This window comes from Lichenostomus cassidix, chromosome 19 (genome assembly GCF_008360975.1).
Source record: "Lichenostomus cassidix isolate B80296 chromosome 19, HeHo_3.0, whole genome shotgun sequence".
NCBI lineage: Eukaryota > Metazoa > Chordata > Aves > Passeriformes > Meliphagidae > Lichenostomus > Lichenostomus cassidix.
Window position 1 is genome coordinate 7,007,773 of NC_139499.1, and position 24,005 is coordinate 7,031,777.

At 45.8% G+C, this 24,005-nt stretch overlaps 1 protein-coding gene across 4 annotated transcripts in view; it reads right to left on the reverse strand.

Annotated features, from left to right (window-relative positions):
- SSH2 (slingshot protein phosphatase 2) overlaps positions 1–24,005 on the reverse strand; it is a 97,372-nt gene that overhangs the window by 58,053 nt on the left and 15,314 nt on the right. For all 4 annotated transcript variants that reach the window (XM_085078364.1, XM_085078363.1, XM_085078367.1 and 1 more), the window contains one exon: positions 4,475–4,518. In XM_085078364.1, coding sequence (XP_084934490.1) covers positions 4,475–4,518 — 44 coding nt within the window. The remainder of the gene's footprint in view (positions 1–4,474; positions 4,519–24,005) is intronic.

The following is a 24,005-nucleotide window of genomic DNA, read 5'->3' on the forward strand; positions in this document are numbered from 1 at the left end:
AAGGGGTCTCAGTTTAAAAATCAAACAGGTTGGCTTACAATTTATTGAGCTGCTGCCCTGTAGAAGGAAGAACATGCACCTATTCCACTTACTGTTTGAGAAACAGTTTTTATGCTGCTATAAACCATCAGCTCCTGCATCAGACTGTGGTCTTCCGCTCCTAAAACAAAGGTATTTACTCACAGCTTGAGACCTTGAGGCATCTTGGCACATCCAACTGTTATCATGGCAATAATCTGATTTGCTTTCCTTCCCAGTTCACTCCTGGAAGGAACTACTTTGACTAAAAAGAAACAAACCAGAAGGTAACCATACTTGTGGTGCAAAAGGTGTGGGGTTTGTTTTTTTTCTTTTTAAATTATAATTTAACACCACACTCTTGCCCCCACTTGAAGAGAGGAGGACAAGCACTTTCTGAGAACATTTTCAGGTAACAAGCCTCAGATTTCAAGCAGGATGTAATCACTTCCTGTGGCACCTGAAGGGAACGACAGGCTCCTCAGCTTTACCTGAGCAAATGGACTTTAGTCTGACCCACTGCCAGGCCATAAAAGTTCAAAGAATCCCTCTGAAGTCTCCAGCAGCCTCACTAGGCAATACAGCTCACCCAATTTTATATGCAGCAGTTACTGAGCAGCCTCAAATGCTGCATTTCAGCAACCAGAGCCGCTTCAAGCCACACAGAAGTGGTAAAATCACGACAGTGTGGAAATAGAGGCATCATTTAAAACACAAAACCCAAAAAGCAAACGGCAGATCCCAACAGCAAATCCAACGCAGCTGCAGTGCTGCTGCTGCCCCAGGCCCCAGAGATGTCGTTCGTCAGCAAAACAAAGATGCTGAATCCTTGCAACCTTGGCACAGAGCACACAAAACCTCAATGTCAGTACCTCAGCGGGTGTAAACACAACTCAGAGCTCAACACATGTGCATTTTAGGTAAATTTGAACAACCTCGGGATGCTGCAAGGAGCTCGTTAACACAGATGCTCCATTAAGGATGTATTCAGTGTGGCAGCAGCATGTCTGGGGACAGGAGAGATGTGCAGGCCAGTTAGCTCCACAGCCTCCAGACAGCCTAATAAAAATGTCAGAACACAGCTATGAAGGTAGTAAATGTAATAAATAGATTGCTCAGGACATCTGCTTATGCAGCACTGTCTTGTTCCCATTAGCCAAGAGTGACAAGGACTGGCTGGATCAGGGACTCCAGAGTAAGAACCTGGATTTGTGTCAGGGCTTTGGGGATCTCAGCTGGACACAGAGACTCCTCTGGGCTTCCCCCAGAGCAGGGCTTGGGTGTGAGAAAAAATATTCCAGAAGCCAAGCTAGTTTTCACCTATTTGTTCAGCCTCAGATATTCACAGCATTAATTTGTTGGGGTTTTTAGTAATGGGTAGAAATCTTTATAGAAATTAGGTCCATGTTCACTAGACCCAAGTACTTTCCTCAGTAAGAAAACAAACCATTTCTCTTTGCATCAACACAAAAGTTTGACAGGAAATACCATTTCAAGCACCTTCCAAGGATGATTGCAGAGCACACAGGAACTCTCTGTACTCTGATAGCTCTTTCCATCTTTTGGAGAAAAGCTTTAAGCAGATCCTGCTAATTCCCAAAGCAGAAAGCACTCCACGATGGTGCTGGCGAGTGCAGACTTGTCAGGACATTTGACTGCTCTGTAGAGCAGGTTTAAGTTTAAACAACATTTTCACACAGTTCTCCCTTGTCTGTGAGAGCCAGGCCAGGCAATCACAGGCCTCTCTGGTGTTAGATCTTAAAAAGCACAGGTCAGCAAACAGACAGATCATTTTGTTTAAGTATGATGATCTTGATGTGATTAACTGCAAGTTTCAGCTTCTGTTTGGGACTTATTTCTCTGCCTCTTTGGAGGACATTTTAGACTGCTGCTCTTTGTAGCCTCTGCTCAACAAACACTGTCACTCCTGGTGTCCTGCTGCTAGGCTTTCCTGCATGTTCCCCCTCACCTCAATATACATCCCATACCTCATCAGGGAGGGAAGATAAACAGCAGAAACCTAACACAAGAAGCTATCTAGATTTTGCTAACCACAGGATTAGCAGTGCTGTTGAGCTGGATCTGTGTGTAACATTTCTTCTGAGACAGCAATCCCCAGGCTGTGCACAAACGTTGGGATACAGGAATGGAAACGAAAGCTCTAGCCAATGATTGTCAACTGCAAAAATCTTCTGACAATCAAACAAGTCCATGGGCTCATGCTTAGGTCTTCACTAACTCCCTTGCAAGCATTAACACCTCTGTGCACTAAGATCCTATTTAATAACCTTTGAAAAGTTATTTTATGAATGCAAACACACTTTTAGTCCTACCACAGGAGTACTCCTGGCTTCAGTGTCCAGTTAACAGGATGAGTTGGGACATGCCTGCTGCCTGACACGCTGAGGTAGCACGTGAACACATTTTCCGTGACCGCAGGAGACAAAAGGTCTCCTCGTCAGAAGAATTTTACAAACAGCAAAAAAAAATCCCACCCCAAACACTGACCACTGACTGTAGCTGCAGCCAGGCCACCTGAATGAAGCCTCAGGAGAACTGGGCCCTGCCCAGGCAGGCAGTGAGGAATGTCAGGCTGCTGCAGAGCACTACCTCAGTGACACTGCAGCTGGAAATTCACCTTTCCTTTTAAGCCAAGCTCAATCTGTAGCCTTTTTTACTGTCTGGATTTTTAATAGCTGCTACTTGCTATGTTCCTGTGAAAACTGGGGATTTGATATACTCAGGAGCTGTTTATGGACATCTGCTGCTCCTCCACAGCAGGACTCAGGTTCACTATTTACCCCATTTGACTCTATTATTTTTATCCTACTGTAATCAAAAACATTTAACACCCACCCCCTCGTTTTCCCCCAGAAGGAGCTTGGTTTAAGTTAGCTTTGTGACCCCAGTAACAGGATCACCACATCAACAGCAGGTTATCATTTCCTGCCCCAGGAAGTTATTTCAAACATATTTAAAAAATGCTCGTTTCAGACCTAACCTACAATTGTTGCTAAGTGCCCACAACAATTAAATACCTCCCATCCCTTCCAATACATTATGTATACTGAGATCAAGTCATGAGCTGATCTTGTGACTGCTGGAAGGCCAAGAGTGAAATGAAAAATCGGAGTTTAGCTGAGTTCAATTCAAGCCTTCGGGAATTGTGCTTTCCAGCTTTCCTCTCACTCATGAAAGCTGTAAAATGAACAAATAGCAATCCTTAAATCATCATTTTGGGCTAGAAGACTGAAGTAAACAGGGCAGTCACCTTCCCTGAGCCACAGAGTCACAGAATTACAGTGAAATCATGGGAATGTGCAACCAGGACAGCTATTTCTTTTGCAGATTCATCCAAGTTGGCCCCAAGACACAAAGCCCAGATCTTGTTCAAGTATATTAAACACTAGATATTATGGCTTCTGTTGCTACCTACTCACACAAACAACATTAAGCAAAGAACTGTAACAGTCAGAGAGCTCATAAAGGGAGAACCACTTCACCTTCACTTCCCCTTTACTCCCTCTGGAGGGAATCTTAAGCCTTTCACAAAACCTGACTGCAACATTTTAAGCCAAGAGAGTACTCCTGCCATTGGTGAAGTCACCCGATATGTACAATTTTTGCTTTTATTAAATTCAGCTGAAATAATTCTTTTGATGGCTTAAAGGAAAGGAGACAAACTTAAAAGACTCCAAGAAGTCTTACCCTTCAGACTATACCTACATTATAAAAATCACCATTAATACTTGTCAGTGTTCAATCAGCTGAGTTTCAATGTTTTTTAGCAAGTAACATTTACAAAAAAAAGTTCTTCCTGGAGCAACTGAAATCAGCATTTACAAGAGGTGAACGCCTCCCTGCAAAAGAATACCAAATAAACAAGAAAAAAAATCCCTGCAAATTCTCAGTGTCCTCTTAATTCTGGAGCATAAGTTTGACTACCTGCATCAGCAGCAAATATCCACACATCCACTGAACATGCCATTTAAGCAGCAGGTGCCTGTATGGATCAGGATCACCTTTGATGGCAACAGGGACTTTTTAACCAGAGAAAAAGAGTTTTTTAGTCTGGTTATGCATCTCAGAATACTCTGATGGTGGATTAAATCCTGAGAAGCAACACAGGACACTGGAGGGAGCTACAGAAACAGCAGTTTGGAGAATATATTCTCTAACATCTTTGCCAACTGTTCCCCATATATTTTTTTTTAGTGTGCACTCTGACTTTTTCCATTTCCTGCTGCAGCAACGCTTTTAGTGGGAGCATCATTCAGGCCACAGTTAAACCCATTTTTCAGTCAAGCTCACACAAGACAGTTGTGCAACATCAACAACAGGCACAAAGTGATGCGTGTTTGCAGGACATGCCAGAGGAACAACAAAAGCCCTGTGGAATATTCCACACAGGAAGGCATCCTCGAGGACTCTTGTGAGCCTCGAGTGACAATCTTACCTTCTAGGCTGGGACCGGCATTCTTCTTCCCCACTGTCTGCCTCCTGCATACATAAAAAAAGGAGAAAAACATTAACATGTTTTACAATATGCAGAAAGCAAAGGTTTGCATTTCACTGGTTTGATTGTGTAAGGCAAGGGGAGCTCTCCCTGCTCCTGCATGCAGCTGTCACTAGAGAGGAACTCACTTTCTGCTCAGCTGTCACTTCATGTTCTCTCAAAAGCCTTTTAAAAACTCAACGTTACAGGAATTTTTGCCCCTGCAGGATTTTGCATGCTTTTGCACAGACTTCCAGTGACCCCTGCCAAACAAGGCAGGCCAGGAGCCAAACACATAGTTCACTTCTGGGCAAAAATCTCTGGGTTTTTATTACCTGTATAGAGATCATATTAATTCACAGTCCAGTGTCAGCAATCAAGTGTAAAAATCCACAAAACCAGCAAGTAATAAACCTGGCAAACAGGACTCGGTGAGCACAGATATGACTAGAAAGGAGAAATTTGACATATTACGCTGCTTTAGATGAGATATTAATATGCACAATCTCTAATGTGCTGTGGAATTTTACTAGGCCTACCTACTACAGCCCAAAGCAATACCTCAGCAGAGAGATCTCAGCAATTAATTCTGCTTCACAGTACATTTGCATACGCCCTGCCAGGCACTGGAGATGGGGTACAGGATCTGTTTTATTAGTGAGAACTTACTATGCTCATGCAGCTCTGCAGAGAAAAAGCATTTTGAAACATACCAAGGGCTTGTCAGGACAGAGGCATCCCATGAAAACCAGAGTTCAGACAGAGGAAGGGAAAAGATAATTTCATTCCTGGTTGCTCTGGGCTTCCCTCCTGCAGGTCTCCTTTTGAGTGGTGGTTTCAAGCCACAACCAGCAAGGTGGCTGCAAGAGACCTGTGCTTCTCTGAGAGTGTTTCTCACAAGGATGACTCTGGATGTGCAGTGACACAGTGACAGTGCTCTCCTTCCCAGCACTGCCCCTGGCCCAGACTCCTCTGCTATAGGCTCCAATGATGTTCTCCCATAAACGATTCCAGGGGAGACTGCACAGCCCTTCTGAACTCTTTTGAACTACACTCTTTGTGCTTACTGGGTGCAAAGGTCCAATTTAGCTCACTTGTTAATCAGAATAAAATGCAGGCACTCTTGCTGGATATTCTCTCTTACTTCAATGATCTGAATCTGTGATATATGAGAATAACTAGAAAGTGCTGCTTGCTACTGGTCTTCTATTTCTAAGAACAGGACTAGAACACCACTTCACCACAAAGTCATTCACTTTGCACCACAGTCAGTCAGTCACCACTGCACCACAAAGTCATTGGAGCCACCTGCAACCACAAATTCAAGCTAAAACCTGCAGACCATCTACAACAAACAAGAGCTGGCAGGAATACCATCTACCCACCATACCTGAGAATTGGCTCAGCAACTCGATAAGGGAGGCAGCATTCCTGACCCTTTCAAGATGAAAACATCGATGAACTCCACAGTCAACAGCAAAGGAGCTGTTGCAGCATTCAGAGGGTGCAGAGGAAGAGCAGCCATGGGAGCAGCAGCAGCTTTTTAAGACCAGGGAGCAAAGTCCTTGAAGATTTGTAATCCTAATTACTAGCATTTCTCAGGAGAGTGTATTTTCATTTCTCACCCCAGCACTGGGTGAGAGCATAAGCTCTGATTGAGCTCCCTGTGGGTTTACAAGAAGGTGACTTAGAGGGGCAAGAGGAAGAGGTCAGATGGGAGAGAAAGATGTTTCATTGCATGCAGGATTGCTAAAGACATGATGGAGTTATTGAATAAAAAGTGTGTATTTAGCTAGAGAACAAGTTCCTCAAACTCCACAGTAAGACAAAACAACTGAAAGAGCACTTGAGGTCTCTTTTGCACTGCTCAGGAACTCATGCTATGCAAACATTTTTAGTATTATAATGAATGGCCGTTTCTACCTGCCAAGAAAAATCCTTGTCACAGCAATTGGCAAGCCTTGTGTGCCATAGCCAAAAGTCCCACAAATGACACTAGAAGATCCTGAAATATGTAGATCATTATCTTAGCTCCCCTCAAAATTCAACCCTCAAGAGCTCAGTGTGGAGGAGGCCAGACATGGCCCAATTAATCACCATCTGTCTCTGCTGAAGCTCTTGCATCTCTTTGATATCAGACATAAATGCAGCAGGTTTGTCTGAGGAGCACATTTACTCAGAATATAACTGACTATGAAAACAGAACGGTCGACAAGTGTGATTAGAGCAAGAGACCCATTGCCAGTACCTGGGATGCTGTCTGGAACAAAACTAACCTTCAGCAGCCTCCTCCTCTTACCAGCAACTCTGACCAGCCGGCAGCCTACTCCTTCCCTGGACCTCATGTTTTGTCTTTGATTTACAGAGTGGTCAGATTCAGGTATCTGAACCATCTCCACCCAATCCACTGTCTCCTCTGCAAATGCATCCATGATAACGTGGACAGAGGACATGAAAGAAGATGCAGCCAACACTCCCGTATTTCGCATATCCCAGCCCAAGTCCCTGCGGCCATTCCCACTGTGCTCTGGTCACTATAAAGTCCTTCAGCCACAAAACATCCCCCAAATCCCAGCGACTGGAGCCCAAGCGGCTGCAATGATGTTTCTTCCCGCTAGAGGGGAGGGCAGGACAGGGATGTGGCCGCTCAGGTGCCGCTCCGGGGACAAAACGGCTCCAGGGGGACACGGCTCCAGCGCTGACACCACCCCTAAAACCAGCACCTTCACGCTTTCTCGCCTTTTTCAGCGTCTTTCCAAAGGTGGAGAAGTACTGCTGCCAGTAGGGCAATTCATCAGCCAAAGATGCGGATCAAACATTCCTTTCTAAGGACATCTTTGAGAAGGAACATGCTCGGACAGCATCCTTGGGTAGTAAACCCAGCCATTTGGAGGTGTGACCTGTGACACAACCCCAGCTTTCACGGCTGCCTTTGCACAGGTGGTGGCAAAAACCTTGCATGCTGCCCCAGCCCCGGGTTTCCCATGCCCTGCAGCCCCCGTGATGTGAGCACAGCGACAAGAGATGGCAGCTCCCACAAACGCTCCTTGGAGATTCCTGATGCTGGGTTGCTCCAGCCTCAAACCAGCCTCCTCCACCAGCCCGCACCGAGGAGGAAGCTGAGCAGCACTGATGAGCTCCAGAGGGAGTCATGCCCTGCTTTCCTTGACCAGAAACAGAGGCCTCAGGGGAAATGGAAGGAATGAGTCGCATAGCTCTAAACTAGGCCACGATATTAAATGCAGTTTAAAGCGAAAGATGAAAAATTCCATCTCTGCTCCTTTCAGGCCATGTAGGACAGAATATGCAAAACATTAATCCTGTTTGTGCTTTGATCCACTGCCAACTATCTGTCATCAAAAGGGCAAGGGAGAGGAGAGAAATTTTGGAGTGCTGTTCTTTTCTATACAATGGGAGTCACTCCATGTCATGCAAACAATTCTGCTCTTATAAATCTCCTTTTTGCAGACTGATGTAATGACAAACAAGATTCAATCTTCACTCTTACGTACAGGGACTGGAGCTGCCTGCCTGGATTTAACATTAGGAACATCACAGCAAGTTCTTGCACTGTAAGATATGATTATTAGCCTAAGTCATGCGCCTAATAATCACTACATTTCTATTAACCAAGGAACATTTCACACAGACTACACCCTAAAAATATATCTTTCAAAGCATAAAAGAATTTCCATTTAATAACTGCTGGCTATGTATGATTTTATGCCAACATACCTGACTGTATAGACAATGCCTGGGAAGTGTTTTTATCAGGAGTGGTCACATATATCAGCCAGCAATATCAAGAGAGCCCCAACAACTAAGACAGTTTGCACCCCATAAGTCAACACTTTGCTTGTAGCTGTGAGGTGACCACTTCAGACATTATAGAACTTCTCTCCCTTTACCCGTTTTCTAAATCTTGACTTATTTATACAACAGAAAATTAGTTAATATAGATCCCCCAAATCCACAGCAACATTCAGATGTATCCATGCCATCAGAGGGGCTTTTCATTTAACATGGTCAAACCTCCACCATGTGGACAGCTCTGGACTCAGTCTCAAAGGAGGTACTCAAAGCAAAAAACTGTAATTAAATGAGCAGTCTCCTAGCTCCCTGCCTACATCCCATCCAGTTGTTCAGACACACACTAAGTGCCTCTGAGCTGAACATGACCTTTGCTGGGAAGAAGGCAGCTGCTTCAGTCAAATCAAGGGCTGTGCATCCAGGCACTGATCCAGTTGTTAAACCATGCAAATGCTCCTTTCACAGCATCCACCAGTGTCCCAGCGTCCCTTTGTTTGGGCTCCAGCCACACAGAGCACTGCACGCTTCTCCACACGGGAGCTCTCCTCGTGTGCCAGCAAATATTAAGCAAGTCAGTACAAAAGCCACCCTCCCACAACTATTTCCCAACGCATGGATAACCCAGTCTGGTCAAGTCTTGCAGAAGGTGCCACTGCTGCAGCCACAGCCTCTCTCTGAATGCAACACAAGGCACAGAGAGATAAGAGCATCCATTGGACAATCAGATTCCTTAGGGCTCAACTCAACTCCTGACACAGACATGTGGTGACGGTGGAGATGCCCTGGAGTTCCCAACATCTGCACAAAACTGGCACCAAATGCCCAAAGAAGCAACTCAGTAGAGCCTTATGAAGTCCAGGGGATCAGGATCTGTGCATGGACATCACACAGAACTGAAGCTCAATGCTTTCCAAGATTAAATATTTGATAGATTCCTGTTCAACAGCAGACCCTGCACAAAGCTGGTCCTATCAATAATCTCAAATCATCTGCTGGAACAAAGCAAGACAAATGTTTGAGTCACACTGCCAAATATCTATTACACATTTCTGTAGCAGAGGGACTTTTCCTGCAGTAGTCTGAGTTGTATCAATCTTTTAAATAAACTGTGTGAGCAAAAAGCCCACACATGCTGCATTTGCAGTATGGCTGAAGTGCCAGCAACAACACTGCCTGGGAAAATGAAACAAAGGGCTGACTCCAAAACCTGGGTTGATAAAATGTTCCCTTCTTTCTTGCAAGAAGCCCAAGACTACACATAATTCACCAGGTAGAGCTTGTGGAGGTTGAGGGGAAATGCACAACCATAACAGGTACCATTTCCAGTCTGACCATGTCTAGTAGCAGTTTGGTACTAAAAAGGGTGATTTGACTACCAAAAAAATGGGCAGCCAGAGTCTGCAAATTCCACAGCTGCAACATGGAGAGCAAAAACAAACAAAAATCTGCAGCAGTTTGTGTGAACCAATTTACTCGGTGTATTTTGGAAGTCATCAATGTGGCAGCAACGTGTGAGTACTCACTAATAGAGGATAGATCTCAAAGTTGAACTGAAAACCAGTTCACTTCAGAGTCCCTCAGTCTCTGGAGATGGTTAACCTTAACCATGAATAAAAATGATGAAACTAATTAATAAAGTCACCTAGCATGCTCTAGAGAGGAAGCTCATTGCTACTTTTTAAAATTCTTACATTTGCCATCAAACACGTTTTAAAACAGAAGCTGCTACCAGGAAGCCTTTAAGTTTGACATAAAAGTTCTTCAAAAAGCTGAGCTGAGCTAACGAGGCCACAAACGGGAAAGGGGAGAACTGCACTGTGTTTTGCATAGTGCTTTTACCTCTCCAGAGCCATAGGAATAAAGGATAAACAAGCATTTCTCCAGCTGTTGCTCTCCCACCCCTCACTATTTGCATGAAATGTTTTGAATAAACGCTGTTTTCCTCCTCACATTTCTTCTGGATTTGAGGTTCCACATAAACAGCAGCTTTCTGCAGCCAAGTGTTCATTCAGAGGTTGGCATTCCTTCCGGATTGTTTTCTGTATCACTTTTCTATGTCAGTAATTGGTATATTTAGGTCAAAGACATTGTGCTCCTGCTTGGCAGAGAGAAAAAAACAAGTTCCTTATCAAAGCTTTCATCTTCCCGCTGGAGCAAAGAGATTTATGCAAACCTTGTTTAGATTAGCACTCACTAAAAACTGCAGAATTAAAACTCAGACACTTCAAGACAAAAATTACAAGCCTTCAACTGGTACAACAAGAGTTAGGATGAGAAATACAGTGTGACACAGCCGGCTACATTACACCACAAGAACAGATTAAAAAGCAGATTACTGTCAACTGAATTTCTGCAGTGAAATCAGCCTGCCTGATTGGGAATACAATAGCTTTTGCCTTAATCAGAGACCCACCTAAGAGGGAGAAAAAAAACCCCATAAATTGTAGATACATATTCACTTTAAATATCCCTACACTAAAAGTGTATATTAATATAACTTCTCTCTGTAAAACTATAGTAGCACATCATCTCTAGCCACTTAGAGACACTAAGGAAAAAACCCAGCAGAATTATTTTCTCCCTGAATAGACCTCCCTCTGACTTTCAGAAGGCCTTTCAGCATTGTGCAAGTATGACAGAAAGACAGGTATTTAACGTAATTATGATGCTTTACAGGATTTAATGCCTGCCAGAACCCTAAAGGTACCTGCTTAATCTCCTTTTAGGCAAAGTTAATGACACTGTCCTCTGGAAATCTTAGAATCTAGGAGCATTTGTTTCCCTAGAATGATAACAAATGCTTATGGTGATGGGCCAAGTGGGAGAGGACTCACTGCTGTATAAACACAGGCAGTGGAACTTCAGTTTTCATACTGGGAACTGCTGCTGACGTCAGGGGTATGGTTTGACTAAGACCAAATCAAAGATAGGCATGTGTACACTGGTGAATCTCAGGGCAGGGCTTCTACCCAACCAACAGTCTGTGATTAAAATGAAATCCCAGCTCCACAGGTTACCACAACGAGCAGCCGTTCATTATCCACTCATGCAGGCTGACACATTTACATGCATGGAATTGTCCCTCTGCAATTATGCAGGATGGACATTCACACCTCAGACCCTCTCCCGTCACTACCTGTTAAAACACAGACCTTACTCAACCTCCCAATGCCCTCCAGAGCTTCCAGAGCAGCCCTGGCCATGCACCTCCTCACCCACAGGGCTGACATCTTCACCTCAGAAGCTGGGCCAGTTTCCAGCTGGAGAGAGAGAGACTCTCCTCAACTGCTGCATTAAAGAAGTGGCAGCTAGAATTAAACAAGATTGAGAGAGCCTGAAAAGCAAACTGGCTAATGAGCCATATGCAGGGAAGTTGGAGACCTGGAAGTGCAGCTGATAATCTTTTATCATCCATGAGCAATGGGAAAGCATTAGAAGGAAAAAGGACATAGATCACAAACAGCAGATGCACCACACCAGCTTCTGGGTTAAATTACTTTCCCACTGACATGAACAAACATTTTAAAGTGTTTTTAAAAGAGGAAAATATTTGGTTTTCACTCATGCTGAAAGGTTATTTTAGGAGGTGGAGGGTGGAAGGAAGGGAGGTACACAGCAAAGGGAAGGGTCTTTGTCTTGCAATCAGCCATCTTCCTGTTAGCATCTAGTTTACCTTGGTGCACACTCATTTGTATCCCTGCAGCAGTTATCTCCATTAAAAATCAGGGTGTTATTCCAGGGCTCTGATCAAATTGTAACTCCAAAGCTCTGACTTTTTCCAGAATGTATAGTAGGGTCACTAAAACAATATTATACACAAAATATATTATTCCCATAATGGAACAAGAATAGAGCTATTTGGATACCACTCCTCGTTCTGTGTCCATAAAATGAAGCTGTGCCAGCACAGCCCTCTTGTTAAAAGTCTAATTCCTGGTCAGCAGCAGCATAACCAGGCACAGGTTTTTTCATTTTGACAGCTTGCCTCAAACTCCACGGATGGAAGCACACGCTGCCAGCTCTGAGACACATTTCAGCTGCACCTTCACCCCACGCCAGCTCGTAGAGCCCAGGGGCTGCCTGCAACACAAAAGCATCCTTCTCTCTGCCAGAATGCTACAGGAGACTCTCACCCACTCAGCTCCTCCGAGATCCAATCCCTGCAAGTCCCTGTAAAATCTCCTCTTGACGTAAGGAACACACAACACAGAGAATTAGGAGCAGTGCAGAAATCTTCGTGACCTACCCAAAATAAAAGCACCAGCAGCCAGGCCACGCAGGGCCCTTGGCACATTGCATCAATAATTAAGAGTTGATTTTCTCGATGGAAGATATTCTCAGAGGAGGAAGTTATTAAACACTTATGAAGATGAAATAAAGACTAAAAAGGGAGCAGAGCAACACTCGGTCTTTTCAAATTCCACAATGCTCGACCTTTAAAAAGCAGAGAGGAAATCATTAATATTTCAAATTCCTTACATTGCTTAACCTGAATCGGTGTTCAACGGTATAATTACGAGTTGCAAATTATTACCTAGCATTTGTGAGAAAAATAACAAAAAAAAAAGGGGTATCCAAGCAACTACATTGTGCAGCGTGTCTGGATGCAGCAGCATCTGCGTTGGCACTCGCAGGCTGCTATTGCATAACCCTGGATTCAAGCAGGAGCACAGCCGGGGAGGCTCTGCTCTATTGCAGTGACATATCTAGAACAGAAGTGGCTTGGTAGAGCTTTAGCAGCAGGAGTTTAGACTCTAGATCAGAAGAGGAATTGGCAGCAAAGTCCCTTCACCTCTAGCCTCCGTTTGGGTAAGGAAAAACCCCCAAGTGTTTCAGGCAAAACTTCAAAAGGAATTGCTGGGACAGCTTTCTGTGCATGCAGGACACAAAGCAGAGTCTGTGGAGAGCAGAGGGAAAGGAACGCCTGAAGATATTCCCTGGCAAGACACTGCAGAGAGAATCACAAGGTACAGAGTGTACTCCTTGTTCACATCCCCCATCCCCGGGGTGCACAACAGCCTCCCAGCTGCCCCACTTCTGGCAGGGGACCACTGCTGCTAGAACAGGGACATAACAGTTATAAACTACTCATAATCACTCAGTTCTTCACAAAATACACCCAGGTATTAGTCTCATATGGTTGGAATTAAAGCCAGAGCAATTTTCTTGCCCTGCACGAGCTGGTTTATAGGCTCTTGTACACTGTTTCTCTATAATAGAGTTCTGCCTACACTCTTCCAGCGCTCCATGCCTACAGCAACAAGAGATCCAAGGGTATAAGGAGTTTCTGAGGGACCAAAAGCAAGGAAGCAAATATAACACCTAAACGGCAGCTGAAGAGAAAAAAAAGAAAAAGGAAAATGAAGCTAGGGAGTAGAACAGGGTTTTCTGGATGAGTCAAATACAAGCAGAACAATGTTGCATAACGAGTGCCCCTTGACTTTTGTTATTTCTCCCAGCCAGCTCCTCCAAAAATCTATTTGTTATTGTTTATTTGGGTATCAGTCCAAATTGCTGTGGGAGGAGAGAAAAGGAGGATATGCTGTCAAGCTATTAATTCTAGCACTGTAGTCATTTAGCACTCTCCCACTATTAACGAATCAGTGTCCTGTTTACTGCAACACTCTCTAGAGCCTGAAAGTTAAATACAAAACCAGATGTTAATTAGCCTCTTGCAAAAGTGACTCCAGCACTGTTTCTCCTCAGCCAGGATGAATTCTGCCTTTGCTTATTTACCCACTGCTCAGTCCAGACCAGCAGTGTCGTGTCACGTCTCTCTGGAGCAGGCAGGAGCCAGGGAAGCAGGCGCCCAGCGAGCAGCACACAGCTGGGAGCATCACTCCTGAAATTTAAGCCTCTGCGAAACATTATATTGCAATAAAGGCCAGGCTGTGTCAAAAGCCGGGAGCAACTGTGGCCACCATCCATCCTCCCGTTCTCCCAGGACAGAAGTTACTCTTCTACACGAGTGCATCAGTTACAGGAGAAAAGCTGTACTAAAGCAGAATGCAGGGTTATGTTTGGTTATTTCCCCCCTCTCAGGAAGGGAGCACCACTGGCAGTGGGTACAGCCTGACCTGTCAAAGGGACACACTTCCATACAGCCACTTGCCCTCACTCTGTGCCAAACCTGGCTGTTCCCTGGGACAGGAATGGCTGAGGCAGAAGCCCACTGTCCAGAACAGCCTTTAACAGGAGGACAGAAACACAGTGCCAAAGGCAAAGGAACCACATTACTCTTGGCACAAGCCTGGATTTGCCTGACCCCAGGAAGTTCAATGGATGTATCAGATTTGCAGCCCTGTGGTACTTGTCTGTATAATCCCAGCCTCCTTTGTGCCATCTGTTTCCCCTTTGGCAGACTGGCCATTAGAGACTCTATGCTAAAATTCGTGTCTCCTTAGTAACAGGTTTTTGTTGATCTCTCCCTCGCCTCCAAATCTTTCTATCAATCCGGTAATCTAGCCGGATTTTCCCTGCAGGGGATACGTAACAGCATCAGTGGAAAAAAAATATATGGGACAACAGAAACATTCTAAGGCAAGGGTAGAAGGTGTAAAAGGGGAGTGCACGAAGCTACAAGAGTTACAAGGCTATGGAAACCAGATGTTCTCATTATATTGGAGCAAGCCACCAACATGCCTTCTGAGTGCCAGGTCTGAGATCTCATCTAAGCACTCGGTGCTTCACTAGTTTTTTTCTCAAAAGGTTGCCAATTACGAACAATTTCCAATTAATACACAAGTCTTCAGAGAAAACACTCTACACACACCCTGCAGCCCTAATACCATCTTCTCCAAAATCTCAAGGGTAAAAACACTGCCAATCTCAATGTTGTGCAGGTAAGGAAGGACTGCATTCCCAGTTTATAGAGACTGGCTCTTACTGCAGATTTTAAGTCGCTGATTGCTGGCTGCTTTTGGTTCCTTAATCCCTAAATCCCCACATTCTCTTCTTGAGGTTAATCCAGTTAAAACTCTCCCTTTGGCTAGTGCCTTGCGTAAATAACCACCTGAAGAGCAGAGCTGCAGAAGCCAATGCTCAGCGCATGGCACTTCCCAGAACTCTGTCCCACTGCAAGAGACAGCGTAAAATTCTTGCTGCTGCCTATGCCAGAAAAGGAAAGCAAGATTAGCTAGGTAAGGGCAAAAGGCACTCCTTATGGATTGCTTAAATCAGCAGGAATCAATCATCCAGTCCAATCCAAATCCCCTAGTTGCTTTCTGCCTTAGGATAACTAGAAACAGGTTTATGCTATACTAAGATAAAGCAGCCTTAAACCAGAGTAAGCCCTCATGTGAAAACCTCCCTTTTTTGGGAGGAAAGGAGAACTTGCCTTTGAGGTCAGCTCTAAATGAGCTACAATTATAGCCATATAGGCCATGTGGGATTTGGAAAAGCAACACGGATCAGCGAAAGAAAATCACCTCTGTAGACTCTGCCTGGCTGGTCTGGCCCAGGCAGCTCCCTTGGCACTGAGCCCGTGGGCAGGAGAGCAAAGGCAGCACTAGGACAAGGAGCCAGCCCTCACCCTCAGCTCTCAGCCTGCCAGGAGAGGCCAGTGCCATACACAGTCCAGCACATGCAGACCACGAGGACAGTCTCACTACACACAAAACATCAACAGTCTGACCCAGCAAAGATGTGTATTTGCTCAGCAGAAAAACAAAAACACACCCAGTGAAGGCACAAAGGAATCCCAAGAAGAATCTTGCCCACTCCCTCCTATAGTGCGGAGAAAGCCAGGACAAGTGGGTGAGTGAAAGGGTGCCCTTTTCGGACAGATGAGACCCTACACACATCCAGTGGCACTTGTCTCCTGAGAGAGAGCCTTGTGTAATGTGGCACTATCCCCTGGACAGGTAGAGAGCAGGTGCAAGAGAAATCCTTAAACTGGGACAGGTTTTAGGTCAGTGACATGACAGGCCACATGGATCCTAGCCCTGCAGCCCCCACGTGTATGTGTGTGCCTTATCCTCATTGTGAAGCTGGGCCAGATGCTCTGGGGCAGCAGGCACTGCCTGCCAGAGTCAAAACACTGCACAGGGGCTCCCTGGTGCTTGCCAAGCTCTCCAAGCCATGCACTGGAGCCAGGACTCTGACCATAAGCTCTTTGTGTTCCTGGTCATTCACAACCAAGAGACAGAGAAATCTGGTTTTGAGGACTGTTTATCAGCCTAGTGCTTCCAAGATCCTCAGTCTTGAGAGCAGAGAAAATGAACAGCCCCCTCAGCTTGCTGCCTAACCAGAGACAGCAAGCAGGACATGCATTCTGCCTCCCAGGGTAAAGCAGTCACACTGAGGTGAGGTGTGTGAGTAAGAGGACAAAGCAAGGAGCCTGCACAGCTCTGCACTGCAGCATGTTTCAAACTCCATTCACATGGACATGGAAAGCTGCTGCTCAGTCTCTGGTGCATAGTTAAATGCTCATTCTGAATGGCCAATTAGTCAGAAGTGGAATGTTTCTGCATTCACGGAGGAGCTATTTTGAGATTACATTATGCTTTCTGCTTCCATTAATAGGTACAAATCAAAAAAAGGAAAGGCGTTACACCCAGCAATGCATTTGTCTCAGACTTGAGTGCTGCATGTCCGAAGTCCCAGCGCCAGCACAGGAAAGTTGATGAGTTCTGTTATTGACAGGCCACATTCTTCTTCACAGCTCCAGAGATCTCCCAGTCATCAGGCTTGCCAAATCTTGATGGAACAAGTCACATTTCTGTGTTCACTGGCCACCTCCGCAGCCAGCCTGTCAACCTGCATCGTCTAGGGTTGTGTTAAACCTCTGTGGAAGTCACCAAACTGAAAGAAGTTAAACCACACTAGAGCAGCATCTCACGTGTCCTGCAGCCCTGGAGGAGGCTGACCCAGATACTCTCATCCCAGACACCACTTTCCCTGCTCGTGTTGCTCCCCAGCACTGCCTTCACTCAGCCATAACCAGTGCACATCTATACCCCTCCAGTGCCTCTGGATCCCCTTCTAGGCCCTGGAGGACTACATATTTGACAAGCTGAAAGGTCACAGGAACTCACTTCGGAGCAAATCGAGAACTCTCGGGTTTTTTAAGCTAACAAAACTCAAATCACTAAATGCTGTCGAGCTTTCATGAAAAACAAAGGCAGTTTTAGGGAAAATACACATTTACGTTTGGCCAAGACCGACCCCTCCCAATCTCTCCTGCATGTGTTAGGAATGCAGCTGTACCCTTAACATTCACACACAGTCATCCATCAACTCCTACATTCAGATTTGTTTCTTCCACCCTCTCCAAGCCTGGACTGCAGTATCAGGGTTTGATCAGTGTGGTTTTCTGAGAGGGGAGGATTGGAGGAGTTAAGAAGGGAAGCATGGATACAAGCATTTTGCCAAACAGCACAGAGAAGTTCCATGCCAATGCCACAATGGATATTAATATAATTCCAAAAATCAATAATCTTAACACAGGGCAGATTGAGTAGAGTCAGTTTTCTGTCAATAGTTTTGCTTTCACTAACAGGTTTATTCAGATCATTTTGAAGATCAAAACCACAGAATCCAACAGGTACAGGTATAATAAATCTCATTAAAACCAGAGCAGGTCAGCCCTCTGATGAACTTAAGCTGTAGATCCTTCTAATGCTCTTGAAGAAAGCTTGGGTGACCAGCCAAACGAGGATTCCCTCAGCTCACAAATCCACATCTTCTGAGCCAAGTGGAAATACTGTGTGAGCTAAGGAAAACAGAGTTTTGTGTGTGGGTTGGGTTTTTTTAAAACAATGTGAAGAGCAAGCAAAAAGTCTCAAATTATGCAGCAAAAATAAGAGAGTCAGAGCTGAAAATAAAATCCAACTTGGAGGAAAAAAGGTGATATAAAAACATTGTATTAAACCAATGTTACTTTGATGTTGGATTCAAATCTAAAGAAATGCTTAGCCCACGCAGACATAAAAATTACCAAAAAATCCTAATAGTATGAGAACTGTATAGAGTACAGCTCTGCTGAAACATGATTTACACAAATGCAGAGGGGGGAATGCAGAGGACTGAACAGCAGTAGCAACACATACATATATATATGTATGTATGTGTATGTATACATATGTGATGGTTTGAAAAGAAACTGGTGGGAGATCACAAGTCAAGATTGAAATTAAAAATAAGTGAAATAATACAAGGAAAAGCACTGACAAAGTCAGATACAACCTAACACCCTGTTAGGGTGGTAGTAGCAGTCCAACTGAAGTAGTTCAGTTGAAGCGGTGATCCTGTGAAGGTCTAGTCTCCAGCTGAAGATCTAGTAGTAGCTCTGGTCCTCTGGGAACCCAGTAGACAGGGCTAGCTCAGGCAGTTCTAGGGCCAGGTTATATCCAGGTGGGAACACCTGGCTCCTCCCTCCTCGGCAGAGCATCTCACAATGGGATGAGATAAGTCTATGAGTCACACGGTGGGTCTCTGATGGCCCATTGCCTGTCATGCGGGGTGGGTCGTTAGCAGCTGGTAACAGCTAACGGATGGCCCATTGTCTGTCATCTGGAGTGGGTCATTAGCAGGTGATGGCAGCTAACGGCCCACAGCTGGTGGTAATAGAATACTTAACTACATCAATATTGCAACTTAGGACATTATCCACCCCTTATTCTATTACTATCTACACAGTTTTCACTTAAGATAAGGTCTCTTTGTGGGACACAACGGGTTTCCCCATCTGCCTGCATCACCCACCAAGTATAACCAGGTCTTTGGGCAAAAACAACCCCACGGATGGGCTTGCCTTTGCCTGAGGTGGGATTAATTCAAACAGTCTTTCCTAAAAAACCTCTTATGTGTACCACAGGGACTTTATCTCCATCCACTGTGTGCAAAGGTTCGGACTCGGCAGGACCGGCTCGATTGATAGAACCCTTTGTGTTAACCATCTAGGTGGCCTTTGCTAAGTTCAGTTCTCAATTTTTGAAGGTTCCCCCGCCAAGTGCCTTCAAAGTTGTCTTAAGTAGTCCGTTGCACCGTTCAACTTTCCCGGCAGCTGGTGCATGATAGGGGATGTGGTATATCCATTCAATTCCGTGTTCTCTAGCTCAGGTGCTTATGAGGCCATTCTTGAAATGGGTTTCATTGTCAGACTCGATTCTCTCAGGGGTACCATGTCTCCACAGGACTTGCTTTTCTAGACCCAAGATGGTGTTTTGGGTAGTAGCATGAGGCACAGGGTAGGTCTCTAACCATCTTGTGGTTGCTTCCACCATGGTCAACACGTAGCGCTTTCCTTGGCGGGTTTGGGGAAGTGTGATGTAGTCAACTTGCCATACTTCTCCATACCTGTACTTTGACTATCGTCCACCATACCACAGAGGCTTCACCCGCTTGGCCTGTTTGATTGCAGCGCAAGTCTCACAGCTGTGGATGACTTGTGAGATGTTGTCCATGGTCAAGTCTACTCCTCGGTCACGAGCCCACTTGTATGTTGCATCTCTCCCTTGATGACCAGAGGCATCATGGGCCCAACGAGCTAGAAATAATTCTCTTTTGTGCTGCCAGTCCAGATCTACCTGTGACACTTCTACCTTGGCAGCTCGGTTCACCTGCTCGTTGTTACGATGCTCTTCATTAGCCCGACTCTTAGGTACATGTGCATTCACGTGTCGAACTTTCACGGTCAGCTTTTCTGCCCGGGCGGCGATGTCCTGCCAAATCTTAGCAGCCCAGATGGGTTTTCCTTTGCGCTGCCAGTTAGCCTTTTTCCAGCGATCTAACTATCTCCATAGCGCGTTGGCTACCATCCAGGAGTCAGTGTAGAGATAGAGCCTTGGCCATTTCTCTCGTTCGGCAATATCCAAAGCCAGTTGGATGGCTTTAAGCTCTGCGACCTGGCTCGAGCCACCTTGCCCCTCGGTAGCCTGTACAGCTTGTCGTGTGGGGCTCCATACTGCAGCTTTTTATTTTCGATCTGCGCCTACAATTCGGCAGGAACCATCGGTGAAGAGGGCATAGCGTCTTTCACTCTCTGGCAGTTCATTATATGGGGGTGCTTCCTCGGCACGTGCTACTTGCTCCTCTGCATCTTCTGAAGATAATTTAAAAGTCTCACCTTCAGGCCAGTTTGTTATAATTTCCAGAATCCCAGGGCGATTTGGGTTTCCAATACGGGCGCGCTGTGTGATGAGGGCAATCTATTTGCTCCACGTGGCATCAGTGGCATGGTGGGTAGAGGGAACCTTTCCCTTGAACATCTACCCTAGCACTGGCAGTCGGGGTGCAAGGAGAAGTTGTGTTTCTGTGCCGATCACCTCTGAGGCGGCTTGGACTCCTTCGTAAGCTGCTAAGATTTCTTTCTCAGTGGGAGTGTAGTTGACTTCAGACCTTCTGTAACTTCGACTCTAGAATCCCAGTGGTCGACCTCGGGTCTCACCAGGCACTTTCTGCCAAAGGCTCCAGGACAGACCATGGCTCCCGGCTGCAGAGTAAAGCACATTTTTTACCTCTGATCCTGTCCTGACTGGTCCAAGTGCTACCGCATGAGCGATCTCTTGTTTGATCTGGGTGAAGGCTTGTTGCTGTTCAGGGCCTCAGTGGAAATCGTTCTTCTTGCGGGTTATGAGGTAGAGAGGACTCACGATTTGGCTGTACTCAGGGATATGCATTCTCCAAAAGCCTATGGCGCCTAGGAAAGCTTGCGTCTCCTTCTTGTTGGTTGGTGGAGACATCGCGATGATTTTATTGATGACTTCAGAAGGAATCTGACGCCGTCCGTCTTGCCACTTTACTCCCAGGAACTGGATTTCTCGGGCAGGTCTCTTGACTTTGCTCTTCTTGATGGCGAAACCGGCTTTCAGGAGAATTCTGATGATTTTTTCTCCTTTCTCAAATACTTCTGTTGCTGTGTCCCCCCACACAATGATGTCATCAATATACTGCAGATGTTCTGGAGCTTCACCCTTTTCCAGTGCAGCCTGGATTAGTCCATGGCAGATGGTGGGACTGTGCTTCCACCCCTGGGGCAGTCGGTTTCACGTGTACTGCACACCTCTCCAGGTGAAAGCAAACTGAGGCCTGCACTCTGCTGCCAGAGGAATGGAGAAAAAGGCATTGGCAATGTCAATGGTTGCATATCACTTTGCTGCCTTGGATTCTAGCTCATACTGAAGTTTCAACATGTCCGGTACAGCAGCACTCAGTGGTGGTGTGACTTCATTTAGGCCACGGTAATCCACCGTCAGTCTCCATTTTTCACTGGACTTACGCACTGGCTATATAGGGCTGTTAAAGGGTGAGTGAGCTTTGCTGACCACCCCTTGGCTCTCTAGTTCTCGAATTATCTTATGAATGGGGGCCACAGAGTTTCTGTCAGTGCGGTATTGCCGGCGATGCACTGTTGCTGTAGCAATTGGTACCCGCTGTTCTTCAATTCTCAGTAGTCCTACAGCAGACGGGTTATCTGAGAGACCAGGCAGGCTATTCAGTTGTCTTATGTCTTCTGTCTCTACGGCTGCTATCCCAAAAGCCCAGCGATGTCCCTTTGGGTCTTTGAAATATCCACTCCTGAGATAATCTATGCCGAGGATGCATGGGGCGTCTGGACCAGTCACAATGGGGTGTTTTTGCCACTCGTTCCCAGTTAAACTCACTTCAGCTTCCAGTACAGTCAGCTGCTGGGATCCTCCTGTCACCCCAGAAATGGAAATGGATTCGGTCCCCACATACCTGGATGGCATCAGGGTGCACTGAGCGCCGGTGTCAACCAAAGCCGTGTATCTTTGTGGGTCAGACGTGCCAGGCCATCGGATCTACACAGTCCAATAGATCTGATTATCCCTTTCCTCTACCTGGCTAGAGGCAGGGCTCCTCTAATCTTGTTTTTGGTGCACGATGTTCTTCTCCTGTAAATGTGTTCCTGAGGTCCCTTCAAGAGGATCAGTCATATTATCACTTCTATTCTGTCTGGAGTTCTGTCCACAAGAGACTGGGGCAGTGTTGTACCTAGATGATCCTCCTGAAATGGATGTTTTCTTTTTCAATTCACGTACTCGGGTTGCTAAGGTGGAGGTGGGTTTCTTATCCCACTTCCTCATGTCTTCCCCATGCTCTTGAAGGAAAAACCAGAGGTCACGTCGTGGGGTTTGTCTTCTTTTCCTGGCTGGGGGACGTCTGCTCCTGATGGCAGAGACTCGGGTTGGTTTTGGTGTGGCATGGAAAAATCCTTCTTTGAACTCTTTCCTTAGTTTCTGGAGGCTCTCTTCAATCAAGCTCCGGACTTGCTCGGCCAGGTTTGTTTCTACCGATGAGACCTGGGTGCGTAGTGGGGCGGTGACAGTGTCCTCATAAATTCTCAGTTTGTTTGCTAACACGCCCACCTGGTCTTCGCCTTCCCTCCACTGCAATGTTGCCAGGTAGCGAGAGTATATCTCTGGTCCGAGCCGCGCGAATCTTAGCCACATTTGTGAAGTGCACCGGACATTATCTGGGCTCTTGGGGAATCTCTCGTTGTCTGAGAAAATGATCTCTAGCACGGCCAATTCCCTCAGGCATCGGATACCTTGTTCTATTGTGTTCCATTTCCTTTGGTGCATCTGGAGGTCTTCTTTGCACAGGTATCTGTCCCGTACACTCAGCAGCAATCGCCGCCAGAGGCTGAGAGTTTCCTGGGTTTTCCCAATCCCCTGGTCAATGACCACATCCTGAGACAGGGATCCCAGTTGTCTGGCCTCACTTCCATCCAGAATAGTGTCATTAGCTGCGGCGTCCCAGATACGGAGCAGCCAGGTCAAGATGGACTCATTCGCCTGCCGGGTGAATTCCCTCCGTAGGTCACGCAGCTCCCCCAGGGATAGAGAGCGAGTGATGATCTCTGGCTCTGTCTCTTCTGCTTGGTGAGATGGTCCTGCCGCATCCTCATCAGTCGCTGTGCGGACTGACTTGCTCTTGGATTTCTTTTTCTGGACGGGGGCAACCGCTACTGGCTTTGGCTGTTCTGATTCGGCAATGGTCTGTGTTGACACATCGACTGCTCTTTTGGTTTTTTTTTTTTTGCCTGCTGACTTGCTTCGTTTCTCCTCCTCAAGAAGACAAAGTATTTTTCTGTTCTTCAGCATGAGGTACACTGTGCTGGTCGCAGAGAAGAAAGAAAACAGAACTAACAGGAAGATTATGCCATCTTTAGCATCTAGAAAGAACTCAATATTGTCAAAGATGGCTGTGCCTGACCTGAAATGCTGGAAGAAACCACTCTCTCCTCCTAGCTCCAGAGGGTGGGTGCGATTGCTGAGTAGGTCCCAGACGAAGCAGCTCAGGTTAGGCCAGGCAGACAAAGTCGAGTATATATTTCGAATGGTATTTATCGCCTCACAGGTTACCATGCAATAGGCATAATAAACTAATACAGCAATTCTCATGCCATTCCCTGGTCGCAACAGGAGCAATGCAACGGGTAGATAGTTTCCCATTTGAGGGAAAATATAAAGGGTAAGATACATTACCCACATAGACAGGCTGAGCATCATGGTGATATGATTTTCTGAGTTTCCCTAGGTTGAGCCCCACGTTGGGCGCCAAAATATGTGATGGTTTGAAAAGAAACTGGTGGGAGATCACAAGTCAAGATTGAAATTAAAAAATAAGTGAAATAATACAAGGAAAAGCACTGACAAAGTCAGATACAACCTAACACCCTGTTAGGGTGGTAGTAGCAGTCCAACTGAAGTAGTCC